Source organism: Thunnus albacares, chromosome 2, assembly GCF_914725855.1.
Source record: "Thunnus albacares chromosome 2, fThuAlb1.1, whole genome shotgun sequence".
Lineage (NCBI taxonomy): Eukaryota > Metazoa > Chordata > Actinopteri > Scombriformes > Scombridae > Thunnus > Thunnus albacares.
In genome coordinates this window covers 24,360,769-24,379,792 of record NC_058107.1, presented here as the reverse complement: position 1 = coordinate 24,379,792, position 19,024 = coordinate 24,360,769, and the positions used below count along the sequence as shown (strand labels likewise).

At 39.9% G+C, this 19,024-nt stretch overlaps 1 protein-coding gene across 1 annotated transcript in view; it reads right to left on the bottom strand.

Annotated features, from left to right (window-relative positions):
- dock8 (dedicator of cytokinesis 8) overlaps positions 1-19,024 on the bottom strand; it is a 53,145-nt gene that overhangs the window by 14,771 nt on the left and 19,350 nt on the right. The window contains exons 7-36 of the mRNA XM_044374414.1: positions 18,928-19,013; positions 18,137-18,203; positions 14,258-14,407; positions 13,950-14,030; positions 13,611-13,773; positions 13,325-13,461; positions 12,841-12,934; positions 12,470-12,632; positions 11,477-11,594; positions 11,081-11,151; positions 10,726-10,870; positions 10,166-10,267; positions 9,855-9,950; positions 9,386-9,620; positions 8,590-8,754; positions 8,256-8,431; positions 7,181-7,273; positions 6,184-6,279; positions 5,365-5,514; positions 4,942-5,055; positions 4,554-4,709; positions 4,081-4,220; positions 3,778-3,941; positions 3,347-3,498; positions 1,814-1,996; positions 1,443-1,569; positions 1,066-1,153; positions 828-924; positions 452-586; positions 30-182 (exon numbers count right to left, since the gene is read on the bottom strand). Coding sequence (XP_044230349.1) covers positions 30-182; positions 452-586; positions 828-924; positions 1,066-1,153; positions 1,443-1,569; positions 1,814-1,996; positions 3,347-3,498; positions 3,778-3,941; positions 4,081-4,220; positions 4,554-4,709; positions 4,942-5,055; positions 5,365-5,514; positions 6,184-6,279; positions 7,181-7,273; positions 8,256-8,431; positions 8,590-8,754; positions 9,386-9,620; positions 9,855-9,950; positions 10,166-10,267; positions 10,726-10,870; positions 11,081-11,151; positions 11,477-11,594; positions 12,470-12,632; positions 12,841-12,934; positions 13,325-13,461; positions 13,611-13,773; positions 13,950-14,030; positions 14,258-14,407; positions 18,137-18,203; positions 18,928-19,013 — 3,897 coding nt within the window. The remainder of the gene's footprint in view (positions 1-29; positions 183-451; positions 587-827; positions 925-1,065; positions 1,154-1,442; positions 1,570-1,813; positions 1,997-3,346; positions 3,499-3,777; positions 3,942-4,080; positions 4,221-4,553; positions 4,710-4,941; positions 5,056-5,364; positions 5,515-6,183; positions 6,280-7,180; positions 7,274-8,255; positions 8,432-8,589; positions 8,755-9,385; positions 9,621-9,854; positions 9,951-10,165; positions 10,268-10,725; positions 10,871-11,080; positions 11,152-11,476; positions 11,595-12,469; positions 12,633-12,840; positions 12,935-13,324; positions 13,462-13,610; positions 13,774-13,949; positions 14,031-14,257; positions 14,408-18,136; positions 18,204-18,927; positions 19,014-19,024) is intronic.

The following is a 19,024-nucleotide window of genomic DNA, read 5'->3' as shown; positions in this document are numbered from 1 at the left end:
CATGGATAATTGTGTACGTGTGTGCTTACACTGGCATTGCTGTAGCTGTATCTCATGATGAGGTAGAGGGTGGCACAGGCCTGGCTCCTGTTCTCATCCACAGGGCTGCTGCAGTACTGAAGCACCTTCTGGCACAGGTCTGCACACTGCTCCGCCTCCTCCTCAAACAACAGGTCCCCAAACTGCACACAAACATGAAAATGAAACAAGACACACAAGGAGGGATACACATACACACACATGCATATATACATATATAATTCTGGCTTATATCAGCAGTTTGCCACCCCCACAAACAAATAAGAACATTTAATTTGGACACTGATAATGCTCATGCAAACACATCAACCCACGCACCTCACCTTCTCCCAAATTTTGACAAGGTGCAAACAAACACACAAACGTATAGAGATCTACTGTGTACAACACACACAAGACATCATGAAAGTACCTTGACGACAAGCGCTCTGAATGTGCTGAAGGTGTGGGAGAGGAATGTGCTACTCTGGCTGCAGGTGAGAGAGTGGAGTAAAACCTTCAACACCCCACCAACCACACTGTCCTTACACTCAGCCAATGGCACCGCCTGGACAGGAGACAGATGGGAAAATTACCAAATTATATGAAAGTAATGATAACACTTGTTGAAAGACTGGGAAACCCATTGAATGCAAACTTTCAGTTTCCTGTGCAGCTGTAAAGTATTAGAAAAGCCTTCCAAATTCTACAACTGCATTATAATTTATAGGTGTTCATGTTTTTGTGTCTATGGCCTATGCATACAGTGTTGGAAGATTTTGCATGCTTGCAAGTTAAAGTGTTCTGACCTGTACGATGGTCTCCAGCAGGTCCAGAATTATGAGGTTTGTCTCTGTGGCTAAGTTTCCACTGATCAGAGCTTCCTGGTCCAACTCTGCCTTTGTTCTGAAGGAAGATGGGACATAAATTCAGACAAATATTCAGAAAGGATAGGAAAACAAAATATAAAGATAAGGAAAGGCAGGGAGAAATACAGACAGACAGACATGATAAATTTGAAAAGCAGACACAAAAGTTATAACATACTTGTCTTGTTTGTCGTTGGTCTGTCTCCACTGCGTGAGGTCTTTCCTCCAGCGCAGGTTCTCTCTTTGACCCATGGTCCTATCCATTCCTGTCAGGGGTCAAAAGTCAAACAAGCAACCAGTCACTTCAAGAAAACTATAATACACATTTATTCGATTACAGATTACATACTACTCCTGTATGTCAGAGAAAGCCATGTACTTTACTAGATGAATTTATGTTATGTTATATGACAAAAATTTAATCCATTTGCATGCAAGAAGTTAGTTGATTTGCTTGAAGAATTGCTGATAAAATATGAACAGAAAATGCAGATCTAAATTTGACTAAAAAGCAATTCCAAGTAGTATTCCTTAAAGTGCAAGGACATAAACTACCTCCAACTCGCTTCATCATTTCCCCGCGGGCTCCCATTCCTCTCAGCAGGGCTTCTTCCAGCTGCAGCTTGGCCTGCTGAGATTTCTGTAAGGCCTGGGTGCTCACTTTGTAACTGCTCTGTTTACCCTACAAACACACAAAATTACATATGAGCCAGGTACAAATACAAAACATTATTTAATAAATACATTTTCCTTAAGTTCTTTATTTATATAAACAAAGAACTAAAGTTGCAAATAAAAATATGCACAGCAAGGTTAAAACAGCATTAAAATAAAGGCAATAAGATCAGAGTCATCCATCCATTTTAATAACGCTGTCTTTCAATGATGCGACTGCACAAAACAAGATGATAAATGAGCAAACTGACCATGTACTCAAAGCAGGACACACAGATAGTGAGGAGCTCCAGCAGCTTATTGAGCTGTGAGGGAGGCATATCCACAGTCCAGCGCTGAATCAGATTCCTATCGGCGTTCTTCATCACCCACAGGAAACACACCAATAGGTGGCGACTGGTGTCTGCTGCGAGGGTGGCTACAGTTTTACCGTGCTGAGAAGAAGAGGAGATGAGAGAGACAGAGATATGCTCTTACTGAAGAAAAAGAGCACCTGCACTCACACACAAACACACACACAAACATCCATATATGCAACTGCCGGTATGAACACCCAGACCGGCCAAAGAAATACCAGATTAGAGGATAAAAGAAATCCAGGTGATGCATACAAAACAGGACTCAAATGTATATAGAAGTAAAAATAAAAATAATCCCCTCAAAGTACATTATGTTATGATGTAGATAAACAGATAACCAGGTGAATTATTTGATTCAAAATGCTTTACAGCAAAAAAAATACATTTATTTTTATCTTAGCTGATCCCCACTTGGAAACAGATCCATAACCCTGTCAGTGTCAGTTTATCTACTGCTCTCCCCTTTGAGTTATACAGTGTATTTAAAAACTGTATCTGACAAACTAACGGTATATCATTCACAAAGTTCTCTAAACCACAAAGATGGCTGGTCGGTTCTTTCGCGCCGGCCATAGTGAAGTATGGTTCTTTTCCCCATCTTAATAGGTGTTAAATCTACTGCAGATTCATTTACCTTCATTCATGTGATGATGAATCGCTACTGTAGAGGGCTACTGCTGCTTCACTGTGTGGCAGCTTTGATAAATGTAGCCATTAACCTCCTAGTGCTCTAGGTGTCCCACCTAGAACCTAGTTTCCAGGTTTTCGTACCACAGCAGGAGTGACTGAAGCTTACCAACCTCAAATATTTGTAGCATGTAATTAAAAAACATCTATTGTTTATTTGGAAATGTGCTTTGTGTGACAAACTATTTCTATTGGTGAGAAGGGGAACTGCCAGAAAATGAGGAACAAGCACTCTGGCAGCCATGTTTGGATCTGTGATGAATACCAGTCCAATGACTCAGTTGTGTGACTATTTGCTTTTCCACAACAGTATTTCATGTAATAACGTACAATCAACTTATTCATCTTGTGGAGAAAAGCAGAGAAAGAGGAAGAGAAAGGCAGTGTTCAGTTTAAGTGCCTGTGTTGCTGCTGTAGCTACACTTGATGGATGTGTTTGTCAGGCAGGACGGCCCTGTTCACTTATGATGGCAATGCCTGCCCATAAACCATCTCCTGCAGACGTGTGTGTACGCATATGTGTGTGTGCGATTTTTCAGGATGGATGAAGTGTGTGTGTGGCTCTGACAGCTAATCAATCTACCTCAGTGCAGCTCACCTGTTAGGAAGGAGAACACTCACAGATATAGTCGCACACACACGCATACACACATGCACTTTTGAACTTTTAAAAAACAATGAAAAGCACACTATAATCCGTTTTCATCTCATCATTAAGAAATTATTTCAGAATTTTACCAAGGATGCCATGGAAACGAGAACATTCCTCCCGAGCGTGTTGAAGGGGTTCCCGGCGATCGCCATAGCAACAGACTGATTGATGGGTGGGACATTTTCAAGGTCATCTTCAGGTCCGCCTGTCTTGTTTTTCCCACTGCGTGCGTCTGAAACTACGGAGACAAACAGGGGTCAAATTTGTTAAACTAAAGGAAAGAGGACTAGAGCACATAGAGTCTTAATTGTACAAAACTGTGACACTTCAGTGTCTTTATCAGAGTGTAAGTAACCGTAGTAATCAAGCATCTACAAATGTATACAGTAAATAGGCAGGTAATTTCCACTTCAAAAGAGTTCTTCAGTAAGAGCAAAGCACTGATTTCTCTGCAGTTTTTATTCTGATATTTTGCAAGTTTTGTGCTTATTGTATGTGTGTGTATGTGTCTATATACCAGTGAAGTCCAGATAGTTGGTGGAGTCAATGATAATGCCCACCAGGGGGAGGTAGAGAGCAGCCACCTTGGCTCTGACCTCAGGTTTCATACAGCGATGGTCAAGGTCATGGGAACACAGCAGGCTGTAGATGGAATTGATGGCCTTTCTCTGGACCTTTCCCCTGTATACACACACAGATAGACAGTCATGCAGTCATCAACCTAATACCTAAAATACAAAAGATGGCTGGCTAGTTCTTTCACACTAGTTTTAGGAACTTGGGAACAAGTGGAAACCGGAAAGTGTCTGTGCTTTCATACCCCTCTGATTCCATGTCTAGGGCAGCACTGAGCTCTGTCAGCAGCAGACCAGTGAGGTAGTGCTGCTGCTTAAATTCCTGAGAAAGCTCAAACAGCCCCAAGATCCTCTGCTGCTCCTGGAAACTACACGAACCGGAACTCTGAATGGAAAGATGAAAGGAGTGACAGACACAAAGAGAGTCGGGGAATTAAGTTAAGATGTTCGCCTAACTGTAAAGTAAAATACTTTTTGCACTGAAATATTTCTTTTCCTGGCCATGCAAACATTTACACCCCTCAGTAATTATTTTTTGTAGCCTTGTTGATTATTTCTTATCCCTATAGAGCAAGTAAAGATAAAAACTTTATATGCTGCACAGACTGTGAATCCCTCTTAGATACAAAAACTCGACTTGTCTCTTAGGAGTGTCAGTTTATTATGCTGACTCAGTCTGCAAATGCAAGTGCAACGTTTGACTGACAGGTGGGCAGACCTGTGAGGAGATGGATGGACATGGTGAGGCAGGAGCAGAGGCAGGGCTGCTGAAGAAGAGGCTCAGGTTGAGGTAGTGCTCGTGACTGCACAGGATTCGCAGAAACTCCAGGCGCATGCTGATCAATGTTGGCATTGAAAGACTTTTAGCTGACATCTAGAGGAGAAATAGAGCAAAAACTAATCAATTTATTCACAATACTACTTCAAAACATATACAGAAGTTAAATAAAACGTCTTGGCAACAGTCACAGAAGAAACATATTAGTGCAAATGGAAGCCTCTTCTTCAAAAATCAAAAATCAAATAGTTCCCACAGGGTAATTTATTGAATTAATGTATTTTAAGACATGCTAAATATTTTTGGTTTGTTCTCAGTGCTACTGTACCTGGTTGCAGTAGTTTTTCACCAGCTGGAAGACAAATCCTCGGTCCATGAGAGACAGCAGGTCGTAGAGGAAGAAAGCCAGACTGATGTTGACTTTCTCTGCTTGCTCTACCTCCTAAAACGACAACAATCAACAAACAGTAATCAGCAAGCTGTACTGGGACTATCTCGCCAAGCATCTAGCTGTGCAAGCTGAGCTTTTGATACTACAGAGGCAGAGACAGAGACAGAGACAAATATAATTAGCACTTCCAGCTCTGTTGTTTGGAGGACACTGACAACATGTACACTGAGGCTGCAACTGCTTCTACACAATCCAGGAGAACAGAGGGTACACAGATGCAGTGTTTTGGGTAAAAAGCACACCGGTCTGGTTGAGATGATGATGAGCTTAATATATTGTCGTCATCCTCATCTTCTTTACCTTATGTTGTTTGACAAGGATGGTCCCAATCTCAGCAGTAACCACAGAGACGATGGTGGTGATGTCATCTTTAAATCGGTCAGAGAAGCGGCTTCTTCGAGGAACGTTGTTCTTGTCAAGCTGAGACACATGCTGAGCCATGCTTTTCACCTGTTAATAAAAACAAACACACATACTCATAACAAATATAAATCATAAATGTGAATCATCAACCATAAAACAACAGGAGGGAATACCAACGGTACACATTAAATAATACAACACATACAAATGAATGTAAATTAAAAGCAAGAGTGATTAATATACATTCGAGTCAATAATTTGTCAAGTAACATGACAAAATTGAAAAGTCGATTTAATAAAAATGGTGACCTGATAATTTAGAGTTTTTAATCATTTATCATCATTTTCTATCCTCATTTTTCATTCAATTTACAAAAGATGCCTTTTATTAATTAAAATGAGCATCCTCTAGTAAGGTCTTTGCAGGCAGAAACATAAATAAGTAAGATAAGCTGAGAGGATGAGAGTGAATGTAAGTGACGATCCACCTGAATAGTAAAAGAGAGAGATAAATTGTCAAGGGGTTTGATAAATTACAGGCTGCAGTGCTTTAAAATTCCCCTTTATTCATCACACAATAAAACTATCATTTATCTTTTAAGGTATGTGGCCACGAGGTCATGTATTGTTTGGTATGAGCCATTTTTATTACTTCATCCATTTATCATGAACATCTGTTGCAGTTCTTACTTTTTCTCTCGCAGTTAAATGTCAATCAAAAATCAGCTTTTGTAAATTAAAAACACACAAACTGACCAGCAGCTCAAAGAAGAACCAGGCATATTTATATGCATTTTCTCTGCAGACCCCGGTGCTCACGACCATCTGTAGGGCCAGTTCCTCATGAAACTGCTGCAAGACAGAAAATACACAGTCTGTAGTGAGACAGACACAGTTTCTCTTTGGTAACGGATAGAATACAGAACATTGTATCAAATACACTATCTGCAGGCATTATACTGGGCTATGAATTCATTGGGAAACACTGACTGAGCTTTGAGCAGGAAAAAAATGTCAACCAAAACCCAAACAACCACAGAACTGGAGTCCTTATGGTGTCACACTCCCACCATGTGGTTACCAGAGGGAACTGGTGGTTAGGACCTCCACTCATTCAGCTGCAAGACATTCAAAGTCTGAATAGTGTTTAATAGAATCTATCAGAGAAGTTTATTCCCCCCAAATTAATTGAAAAAAAGTTTAGAATTTTTATCATAATATACTACAACCACAAAATATACTAGATTGGTTTCTGTTTAAATTTTATATTAGGACAAATATCTGTTCTAAAGTTTGAAATATTTTCTTAATTTTTGCTATAATTAGCCTATAAACTGATGGCATGTCATGCATCTTTGTCTCTACCTTCTCTTGTTTTGTTATATCAGCTCACCTTGTTGTACTAAGCTGCTTACATCCTATTGTACAGCTTGGTTTCAGTTTGTGAATTTGGCCGTCTGCCCTAAGTGACAGCTATAAGGCTACATTCAGATGAAAGTAATTTGGAAGGCATAGGCTCATAGAAACAGATTCATTGTCATTGTCTAAATGTCACCACATAACATCATCAATGCAAATCTTAATGCTCTTATTTCTATCCTAAGGAGATAATTGACATCATCACAATACAGCAACATCAATTTTGTTTTAGGGAGCATGAGTAAGAGCAGATTTAAATTTTAATCAAATTATCGGTGACACAGAGGTTGAGAAGTGTGGTGAGAAAAAGTTAAGGGAAGAAAAAACTTTGTACCTTTCGGTTAGAGGGCCTGGTGTTTCCTATGGGGTTCTGATGGTTGGTTAGATCAACATAGGTGGACATGCGGCTGCCTGGGTTGTTGTGGCCCTGGAGACAGACACAGAAACACACACACAGAAACACACACACACACACACACACACACACACACACACACACAAATTAATTTCATTCTATACTATCGTTTATATCCTGATTTATGATTAAAAAGTTCATGTCCCTGATTTAGATTTGATAGTTACTGAGAATGGAGCTTTAATTGAATACCTGTTTGATAATGTTTTTGCATTTTCTGAATATCTTTCTAAAGCATGGGATAGGAGAAGAAAAGTAAAATATGTAACATATAAATTCCTCAGACTCTATTCTATATGGACTGCAGACTATTGGTTTATGAACTGCATCAAATATACACTAATGGATGTAGGTATAGACTCTCAGGGGGATGTGTTTGTGTGTGAGACCACTTTCCCATTCAAGCGAATTCATTCTGTCATTCATTCACTCATCCATTCATTCAGAGAAGTTCCACCACAATGAACATGATAGATGCTTTCATTAGAGTGGGTGTCGAGTGGCCTATTACAATACCTAATGTACTGTGGGGATGAATATCAAATGACTGTTTTGTGTGTATAAGGGAGTATGCTGGGATATTTACATACTGTAGTGTGTGTGTGTGCATGTGTGTGTGTGTGTGTGTGTGTGTGTATGTATGCGTGTGTGCGTGTTTGTATGTGTGTGTGTGTGTGTGTGTGTGCAGTTTGTAAATCCAACCATTGGCTTAATGAAATGTGGACTTTCAGGGAAAATGTAGGTACTGATAGTTCAATATTTTATACCATACTTTTTTAAATCGATGCAAATGACCCACTGTGTGTACCTGAATGGGTTTCACTCACAAATGTCTTTTGGCAGCAGGCCAAAAGCTAAAAGCTTCTTAAAGTGCATTTGACTTCTTGGGACTTCAATGCAAATCAATGTTTTGTCCAATGAAGTGGCAGCTCTGACAGCATGCAGTCTACCTGTGCAGTGGTTTGGGAAAACTCCGGTTGGAGCTCTTGAGTACCTTGGCAGAGAGGATGTTTTTGACCTCAGCATCTTCAGCGGAAGTGTGTGGATTAGGGATGTCAGGGTTGCTGCTGCTGCGGCTCCTGGACTCGAAAAGCATACTGCCGACTGAGGCTGCCGTGGCCCGACCCATGGTGCTGTAACGGCTCTCTGCAGCGGGTATACTCGCTGAACCTGAACACATGTTTATGGACACGCAAAAAAAGATCCATTTTTACAGTAATGCTTAAAATTATCACAGCAATATCCTTGGAAAAAATGAAACAGTAAAAACAGTCAGAAAACTTCAAACTTATAAATAGTAGAACAGAATAATAGAACAGTATCAGTACCTGCATTTTGTAGGTCTTGAGGGGGATCAGGCAGACGGAACACCCAGTAAAGGTAGGTTGCCAAGAGGCTGTTCCTACCCTGCTGGTCTCTGCTCAGCTCCACGCTGTTATGGAGACTATTGACAATAGACACCACTGATTCGAAGGCTATCTGGGCGAAATTGGCTGCAAGACGGAGACATAAACATCCACACAAAATGTTAAAACTATAATATAGATATCAAGATGAGACAGAATAACATCAAAAATATCTTCATAATATCATCATGACAAATCGTTACTTGGTCTTAAAAATGGCATTACAATACATTATATTAACAATTAACACATTACATTAACAAATCGATTCAGAAGTATTTATCAAAAGTATCATGATCTCTAATTCTGTCAATGGTTCAGCTTTAGAAAATGTTTCAACTGTGAGAAGGACTTGTAACTACATATAATTGTTCAGTGGTGTATAACAACTGTAAAATCACCAGGAAAGTGCCATTTCTGTGCAGCAAGAGTGAATTCACAGGACTATGAATACTGATTATTTTCATTATTGATTCACAGCACAGCCCAAGGTGATGTATTGAAATAGCTTGTTTTATATTACCAGTCTAAAACCCAAAGAAATTCTGTTTACTCTCATAAATGACAAAGAAAAGCATGAAAAGTATTTTAGAAGCTGAAAATAGGAGATGTTTGTCATTTTTGGCAAAAAAATCGATTATCGAAACACTTGCAGATTAATTTTCTGTCGCTCAAGTAATAAATTAATCGACTCGAGTGGCTCGAGATAATTCCTCACCAGTCTGACCAGCAATGACCATTGGCTGCATGATGAGGGTGAAGAGTTTATCCAGCACCAGGTGGAGGAAGAGTACCAGAGGCTCTAAACTGGAGGAGGACAGGGAGATGATGCTGAGCTTCAACTCATGATCCAACTTGTTCTCTGGAATCTTCTCCTCTCTAACCCGCAGCGGGAACGTTGCTCCACCCTCCAGGGCATGACAGAGGGTGAAGAAACGCTCCAGGTGGTTGTCCTGGTACACAAAGGGGATGATTTGTTACAGTGGGCAGTTTGTAGATAAAAAGTGACAGAGGGATAAAGACAGAGAGAGAGACAGATAAAGAGACAAAGTGTGTGTAATGTTCTGGGGGGGGTGTCCGGCAAAAGCAGAGTGGACATTTGTTATATTATGTGTGGATGAGAGACACAGAGGGGGGAAGGAACGAGTGAAAAAGTCAGTCAATGTGTTTTTTCCACCATTACTCACCTGTGTGTGAACAGATGACACAGCCTGTACCTCAAGATTGAACAGTCCTTTGTGGCTCTCCATCCACTTGACTGGGGGGACCTGGGGGGGAAGTTTCTACAGAACAAAAAGAAAAACAGAAAATGCAACTGTGGGTGGTCTTCTATGTCTATGTTTGTCCATCTTCATCTAAAAAGAGTTAATTAATTCAACAAGTAATAAAAACAAACAGTTTTCAGATTAAAAATTGCTTAACTTCCTTATATATACAATGTGTGCGTACATGTAGAATGGATTGTTTAAATGTATACATGATATGTAGATGTGTTTACCTCAGGCGCATGCAATGAGTAGTTGATAGGTAGTCGGTCCAAGACAATAGGCAGACAGAATTGACCAGTCTGCAGTCGGTCATTATTTAACATGGGCAGCCACTGGATTAGAGGCAAACAGCAAGCATGTTACAAAACATGTCATATAATGCAGTGATTTCCAGAGTGATTTGACAAGTAGTGATCTGCCACCTGTCAGACAAACAGGTTTCTCCGCACATCTTCCAGCAAAATGCATCATGTGCTTCTCAGCTCAAGGCTGCAAACTTCCAGAGTTAAAAAAAACACAAACTACCCTTTGATTCATTATCCAATAGATTTGAAACCCTGTTCAACCAATTATCCAATGACAATTGTACATCTGGTCTAGGTTGACTATATATGTTGTTTGCCTCATGTCTTTGTCCACTTTGACTCTGATGAAGACACAGTACTGTCAAAACATTAGTCTGTTTGCACAATTAAAGGCTGTTAATTAATTGGGATAGAATACTATGACTTTATTTAGAAATTACCTACTGTACATTTAGAAGGTTAGATAGTGAAAGACAAAATCTTACAGAGTATCCAATGAGATTTTCGCAGTTGCCGCTCTGGTTCTGTTTCTGCTGGCAGCTAACGTGGTAAAAGGTGAACAGCAAGTGATGTCTCCCGGTCAGACGGGCTGGAAGAGCCAGCTTCACTTCCTCGTAAAAGTCTGGGGACCTGAGGAAAGAAGCAATACAAAACAAAAGAGGGATGGTGAGGACAAGGATGGACGGAGACAGATGAGAAAACAAGAGAAACCCAAAGCCAGAGTGCAACAGAAAGAGTCAAGGAGAGACAGAGAGCATGAGACATTTATTGAGTCTATTTATATGACAAAACTCTACAAATATGATATTATTCTAATATAACGAAGGAATGTGTACTTACTTGTTATGATAGGTAACAGGGGTGTAGATTTCCTGCACAAATTCAGGGCCACTTGATTTCCCAAAAATGACCTGTGAATGGACAAAGAGGGGAAAAAAACACAAATCAAAGGCACAATAACTTCAGATGTTCTTATAAGATCACATAATTCATATGATACACCTGTGTAGACTGACACTGACAGGGTTAATTCCTGTGATAGGTGTTGAGATTTCTGGCTTTCAAAATGATTTCTCTGACATGCTGTTGATTACTCCCTAACTTCACTGTATGTGTTTATTCATGTTGCAATGACTGAATTACACGATGCATACGCTTCCATGAGCCCACACAGTGGAATTATCAGCACTGTTATAATAATGATGTGAGACGACAGATCTGAACAGCAGCACTCACAGGCAGAGAGCTGCTGGAGTCCTCTCCACTCATAAACTGCATTTTGATGGCAATATTTCTCGCTGATGTCAGCCTGTTGACAAAGTTTAGCCTCTGGGGATAGACGTAGAGCAGGTTCCTAAAGAGACATTGGGAGAGAAAGTGTGCCACGGAGACATGCTGTTTTAAAAAAAATCATGCAAAATGCTTCTACTTTATATATACAATTTGACAGTTCAAATATACATCACTAGATGGCACCATCTGTACAGCAACATCTTAGTCATGTAGTAGTAAGGTGATAGTAACGTCACAGCCAAGTCATAACAACCAGTAATTTACTGTGACCTTCTGTGGTTTTAAAATAACACTGTAATCTGACTTGAAACCTGGAATGCAGGGAAATACCGCAGATTACACTGAACAAATGCTCAGGGAATGTCAGTATGTAATTACCATTCAGAGGACTTGTTCACACATACACTTCATTACAAATGACACTGACATCTGAACTGAGTTAAACTCCTGCTTTTGAAGGCTGCCTCCTTATTGTTACTCAACTAGATGATTTCACCTGTACCCCGGATGGAAACACCTAAAAATAGGCACAACACTAAAAAGAGCAAAGTCGCAAAGCGATGTCAGCTCTTGAGTGATGAGTACAGCATGACTATTCTTGTTGCCTTTGGCTTGTGAGAAGAATAAACTGTCTGTGAAAGCAAACAAACCTGTTTACACCTCAAGCTACAAATCATTTGTTTTTTCAAAAGCTTGTTTGTATTTCATCCCGTGGAGGTGCAGGTTTTATATAAGCGGTTTTCATTTCCTCTGAAAATCTACGCAATAGGCTCACAAAAATGTATTAAACATAAAAACAACATTTTGATTAGAACAATAACAAAATATCTCCTTCTTTCCACTGTGGTAAGTGACACTGGATAAAAAAAATGTAGCACAAAAGTGTAAATGTGAAAGGAGTGTGTGGTCATATATTTGTTATGCCCTCCTACCCACCTGTAAATGTTGTGAGGGACATAAACCTCATAGGCAGGGAACTCCAGCACCTCTTTGGCATGCCGAATGTTCTTCTCAGCCACAGGTTTGATAGGGATGAGCTCAGTGGACAAACAGGCGTGTGGAAAGTCATGGAGTGGAGAAATGTCCAGTTTTATGGAACCTGAAGGTACAGGACAAATCAAACTCACATATCAATGACATGCCAATACAGTTAACTACATAGTATATAATATCATATATCACACTGTCTTTTTTGCATAATCAATACACAAACAGAAACATACTGATAAAATTAAACCAAACCTTATGAACAAAAAAGCATTAAATAAAAATCTCAGATTGGGCAATTAGATGTGATGAGAGATGACCTGGTATTGTCTTGATTCTCCTCTGTGGAGCTGAGGTTTTCTTAATGTCAGCCAGGAACTTGAGCAAGTCCTCATCACTCAAACGATCTCCCTCCTGACACACACACGTACACCAAATTGGCACAGTTAGCTTCGAAATGATTTTTTAAAATAAAAAGCCAGGATGACAACAACTAAAATAAAGCCTCAAAGTAAGATGTTAAAAAAAACAAAACACTTGAATAAGTTACAGCCTTTGCTTCAAGGTTAAATAATAGAGATGTTTTTTAACAGTGGAGTCAGTCCTTGATGGCTGCATGGTAGAAACATTATAGGAACCTGATGGAATGCATGGCAGAGCCGGGTTAACCAAACAGTAAGACAAGGCTAGATTATAATCACTAGCTTTTTCTATCTGTTAGACTGTACTGTATGTTGTATCTCAAGGAATTCACACATTTTCCACAGATTTGTCTGTCTCTTTGTATTTGGGTACCGGCCCAACCTGTTTGAAGATGGTGCTGATAGTGATGGTAGCAGGTTTGAAGGAAGCAATGTTACAGAACTGATCATCAATGGTATTGTAACGTTCAGAGTTCCTCCTGGGCAGCTGTGCTCTCCGGTCAATGCTGCAGGATTTAGCTGGTGAAACAAAGTGTAAAGGTCATAGGTCAAATGAAATACACACAGCTACACACATTCTAAAGAAATGCACATCTACATTCAAATTCATCACTGTCAAAATAGACACTCATAAGGACAAACACACATAAGGATACAATTGCACACACCAGGTTTTGGGATGTCGGCGTCTGCAACATCACGTTCGATGGCAGCAGTGCTGATGACCTCCATAATATTCACGGTTGCCCAAGCGAAGGGCATGCGATAGCGACCCAGCCTTTGGCAGAATGCCTCCGCCTGGCTTCGCAGCTTCTCCAGCTTGTCCTTGTTCTGAAGTACCAAACACATAATTGAGTCATTTTTAAATACTGCGTTCAAAAAATGCTTTCAACTTCAGAACATACATCATACTGTACCTGTGATTAAAATGTTTAAAGGTAAATGCAAAATGTACATCATATTGTTTTGTGAATTCAGTGGTCAGTGACCAATTTTTCATCCATTACCTTTGCAGAGTCACATTCCCTCAATGTCGTGTAGGGGTCAGCACAGTCACTGATCTCTCCCTGCTGGAGGACCTTTTCTATCTGAAACGCAGACAGTAAGAACACAAGCCATCGGATCAAACTCTAAAACCCTGTTGGCAAAGGTATACAGCATATGTGTGTGAATCAAAGTCAAGATACATAGATGACAGGGTACAAGAGTGTAATGTAGGACTAAGTTATTTAAACCCAGGAGAAAAATGGCTAAAGCCTGTTATTTCTGTTACACACTGTAGCATTTTTTCACATGTCATGGATTTCATCATTACCTTGATGACCAGGTAGATGTCTGGTGCAGGGTATGTGACGGAGAAAATGGCAGATCTGGCCAGGGTGGAGGGATCCACATGTGGAGAGTGAGGTTTCAACAAGTTTCTAAACTGTTCTGAGTTCAGGTCACAGTAGAAGTTCTCTGATATCTGGAAGGAGACAGTGACGGATGTTTCTTTACCAAAAGGACATACAAGGCTACTTCTGTTGACAGAATGTTCTCCTATCATCAGTATCAGGGTGTAATAAAATGCAAAATCAGTCAAAGGTAAAGTAGTTCCCAAAGAAAGACACTGTCTTCATGTAAACCAAAGACTGATCCTGGAATATCATCATTCAGTCCACTCTGGCATTTCTCCACTTGCCTCCCCAATGACCTCAGGATATGAACAGAGCCATATGTCCTGGCCGCCCTGGCCTGGTGTGTGTCATGTGATCCTATTCACTGCTTATCCCATAGGACCTCCATTACACTTACCACACCATAGAATATTTCTGGGCAGACAAACCTGCCCAATATGTTAACTGGAATCCTCAAGATAGTAACTGATCAGATTACACACTCGGAAAAGAATTCTAGGATCACTGTTGGTTTCTTCTAAATCTGATTTTCTTAATAGCAACGTGACAAGCCAGAGCCCTCCTACAGGAAGCCAAACTACCAAAAAAATGTTGTAACTGTGACAGCTGTGACCCTGTTCACAATAATATGAGGCACACTTACTGCAGGAGTGAAAGTTCTCAAAAGACCACAGTGGAGGGAGTCTACCTTTAACTGAGAAATGACTGATTTCAATGACAGAAATCACATCCCAATAATCAAAGCCAGATGGCGTTAACAGTGTATTATGATTGATATTCCCATTAAACAGAACAAACACATCAAAGAAAGTGCAAGTGTTCCCTGAGCCAACCTTCAAACCAGTAAATGTGTATTTAAAGAGATACAAGAAATCCAGTGATCTTGTTTCAACATGATGTTTTTGTCAAACCACTGACAAGGTGTGACTGATACACATTGTTTAAGAGCACAAGCGTAGGACACACTTGCACCCACCCCAGTGTTGCCAACTTAGCAACTATGTAGTTAGATCTGGTGTCTTAAAGGCCCCTTAAATGACTTTATTTGAAGAAAGAGCTATGTGACATCTTGCAAATTTTTGGGCAGATGTTTTTATATTTTTCCAGGAAGAGATTATCCAATACAGCTTCGTGGATCTGTGGTCCTCCTGCATACTGTGGTCATGGTCTCTGGGTTGACAACTGCTTTCAGTGAGTGAGAGATGTTTTGTCAATGAAACAGCAAGCACATAGCTAACTGATTGCACAGTATCCACTGCATATGTGAAAACACTGTGTTTTACTTGTTCCAATCGCTCTGTGTATTCAACCAATGGTCTGTAGTCACGGTCCAGCTAAACTAGGCTTGCCTAGTCTTGCTGAAGAACTACAGCAAGACTACTAAAGGCTCTTTGTAAACTCTTTTGTGGACATATTTGTCTGATTTACTCTAAAATCTTTGTTTATATTCATGAATCTGATATCATTATTCAGTCAGAAGTAGGCCACTTGTTGGGTCAAATACTGTGTCTGTACCTTGGCTGATGAAACAGAGAGACATGATTAATAACCAGAGTATTATATGGAATTATATGAACATCTGCTGCAGATTTCACAGATGTGGAACAACAAAACTGATGTGAAAAAAAAAACAAACACAGACAGAGCAACAAAATTCTCATGAGACACATAGAGGCAGCCGTATGGTATGCAGGAAAAAAAGGAGAGAAAATGAGGCAAAGAGGCAGCAGAAATGTGCAAGAATATAAAATGTAAGTCTCTTGAGTAGAAAGAGAACAAGAAACAAGTGTAATGAGGAGAGCGTGAATGACAGAGTGACAGAAAGTTAAAAAAAAAAAAGAAAGAAAAAGGGGCGATAAATGGGTCAGCAGCAAATGCTTCACAGTTCCACTCCAATTCAATCTAACTGACAAAACAAGCTTGACAGTTTCTCCTTCACCCAAGACAGAGACACATTTCGTAGCACTTTAACAGTCTGGCTTTGTCTCTACTCAATGTAATGCACAGGAAGTTCTATTATCCTCCACTAGGACACAGTTCAATTCAGCACATAATAAAATTAGTCACCTTAAGCAAAATACACTGTGACAATGTGACACTTCAGCTCTTCTCTGATAGATTGACATCAGAGGGAAGCAGATCTGAGAATATCCTTGATTTACAGTACGCTCTGTAAGACACGTGCAACAAATTTCATATAGTGCATGATATATACTGTTTATCTTCACTTTAGCTGTGATGTTGTCCCAAGACTGGCTTATATACTGTCTATTTTCAAAATTTCAGAGCAATAAATTGCGCAATATTACCCATCAGCCCATATTAGAGCCACCAGTCCCCCAGACTGGGCAGCAGTGAGAAGAGGGCAAGGTCAGTGGGTAAAACCCTGTCTCATCTGAGAGATCCATGAGCACTTAAGCACAAACTAAGTCCGTCCAGCCCCTTCACCCAAAAAACTACCCAGCTGTGCAAATCCACAGAAAAAACACAAACAGTCATGGCTCAAAAGGGTTGAGGTTGTGAAAATCCAGCACAGTATTAGTAGTTACGGAACCAAAAACATGACGACCCCGGGGGGCATAAATATGTGAGGATGATGAGACATAAAACCTTGCAGATTACACTGATCCCTCACTACCACGCAGACTGCCAAAAGAAACTACGAGACCTCCCCACATCAACAGGACGCACATGACCCACAACAGCTATAAAGAAACAAGGGTGGGAAAAACACCTTACGCTAAATAAGATGTGCAGTACATGCCATTTTCATCAAGTTTATACAGTATTTGTAATTGGTTTTTTTTGGTGAGACATTCAGAGGTTTAAACTAAGGGTTTACATGTGATGTTTTTCTCTATTTGACATTATGTCATCATTTATGAGATGCTTCCTCTTGCTACATTACCTCACATAAACCCTCACCGACAGTGACACTTAACGTGGTATTTTTTGGTAAATGGTAAATCGACTGCATCTATATAGCAATTTTATTAAAAGCACTTTACAATTTGCCTTTTATTCACCCACTCACACAGAAAACACCCCCCCCCCCCCCCCCCCCCCCCCCCCACACACACACACACACACACACACACACACCTGGCCTAACATTCAAGACCAATGACCTACACTTCCTGTGAACTTCACTTGTGAAAATGTCAAGTTTCCTCTATTGAATCTGACATACATTGCTTAGTAATATTTACAGATGTGTGTGAGTTACAGATGAAAGTAAAAACACATTTTGTGTTTAATAGCTGATCATGACATGATACAAGCCCATTTACACCATCATTTATAAAGTATTGTAAACAGACTTTTTACAGCGAAATTGGTGTTTGTCACTGTATTAGTCATAGATAAGATGACCTGTCAGATTGGAGAGTAATAGCATGTTTGGATTTTAAGCTGCTGCAATAAGTAATGATAATGATAATGATAATCATCCATCCCCACAGACAGAATTATTGCTGAATGAATCACAAACTCTGCAAAACAACATAATGTAGCAAGGTGATGAGTTTCAGAATGAATAAGACCTGTGATCAAAAGTATACCCAACAACAGTATCCACAACAAACACACCACAACAACATTATGAGCTTCACTAAACTGGCTTTGACCGCAGGGCTATTGTGTTGTAAGTTGTTTGTGATTTTTTCCTACTTTTGTATGTGTCACACATGTTATAACATGATTGCAGTAAACTTTAGAAACAACATTCAAACAACATGAAGTAGAAATTTTGAAGCCACTGTGAATTTGGTATTCAAATGAAGCCAAAAGTTTCTTACCTTTTTCTTCTCTTTCAGGTCATACAAGGCCATAGTGGCAAATAGGGGCTCAATGTCAATCTCAAACCTACAAAGAGAAGATGTAGTAGTAAGCAAGAGAGACAAATATTCAATATACGCAACAATGGTACTTAGATTTTATCTGGTACTATACTTAAATTTTAGTTACTATTCCTGTAGATTATTGTTTTATCAGGAAGCAACAAAATGTTATACAGTACATGATGACATGTTTGAACTGAGGGTTAAACGAAAGGGGATGAAGTTGCCAAACCACTGCAAGAAGAGAAATAAGTTCAACTCAGACATTTGTCAGTGTTTATGGGTTGCAAGAGGGACAAGTGAGATCAAAAGTGAAAAGCAGAGAAATTCTGTTTATGTGTGTGTGTGTGTGTGTGTGTGTGGGTGAGTGTGTGTGTGTGTTTGTATGAATGATAGAAAGAGAGACAATCCCACAGAGAGAGGGAGGGACAGCGATTTTCTGGAGAAGAACAACAACCACTGCACTCCTCCACCCTCCCACACTGCTCACTCCGTCATATCTACTGCATGCCTTTTTGAAACAACTACTGAAGAGTTTAAAGTCATGATTGGATGTGAGATACAAAAATGTACTGTATGTTAAATGCTGAATAAAAGGTCATTTTCATGAAAAGGGGGCCTTACAACCATTTCCCTTTAACACAACCAACTATTGGTTCCTTGTCCAACTTATGACTGAAACAGAAGGCAACTGTTGAAACGATAGAGCTACTCCCCCTCCTACAGTATTATGAAAATGTATGACATACTTGATGGCCTGGCATCTGATCAGGATGCGGTCTCCACTGTGTTCTTTGGGGCAGTCAGGAATGGGCCGGATCTCCACCGCATCTTCCTGGAACACAA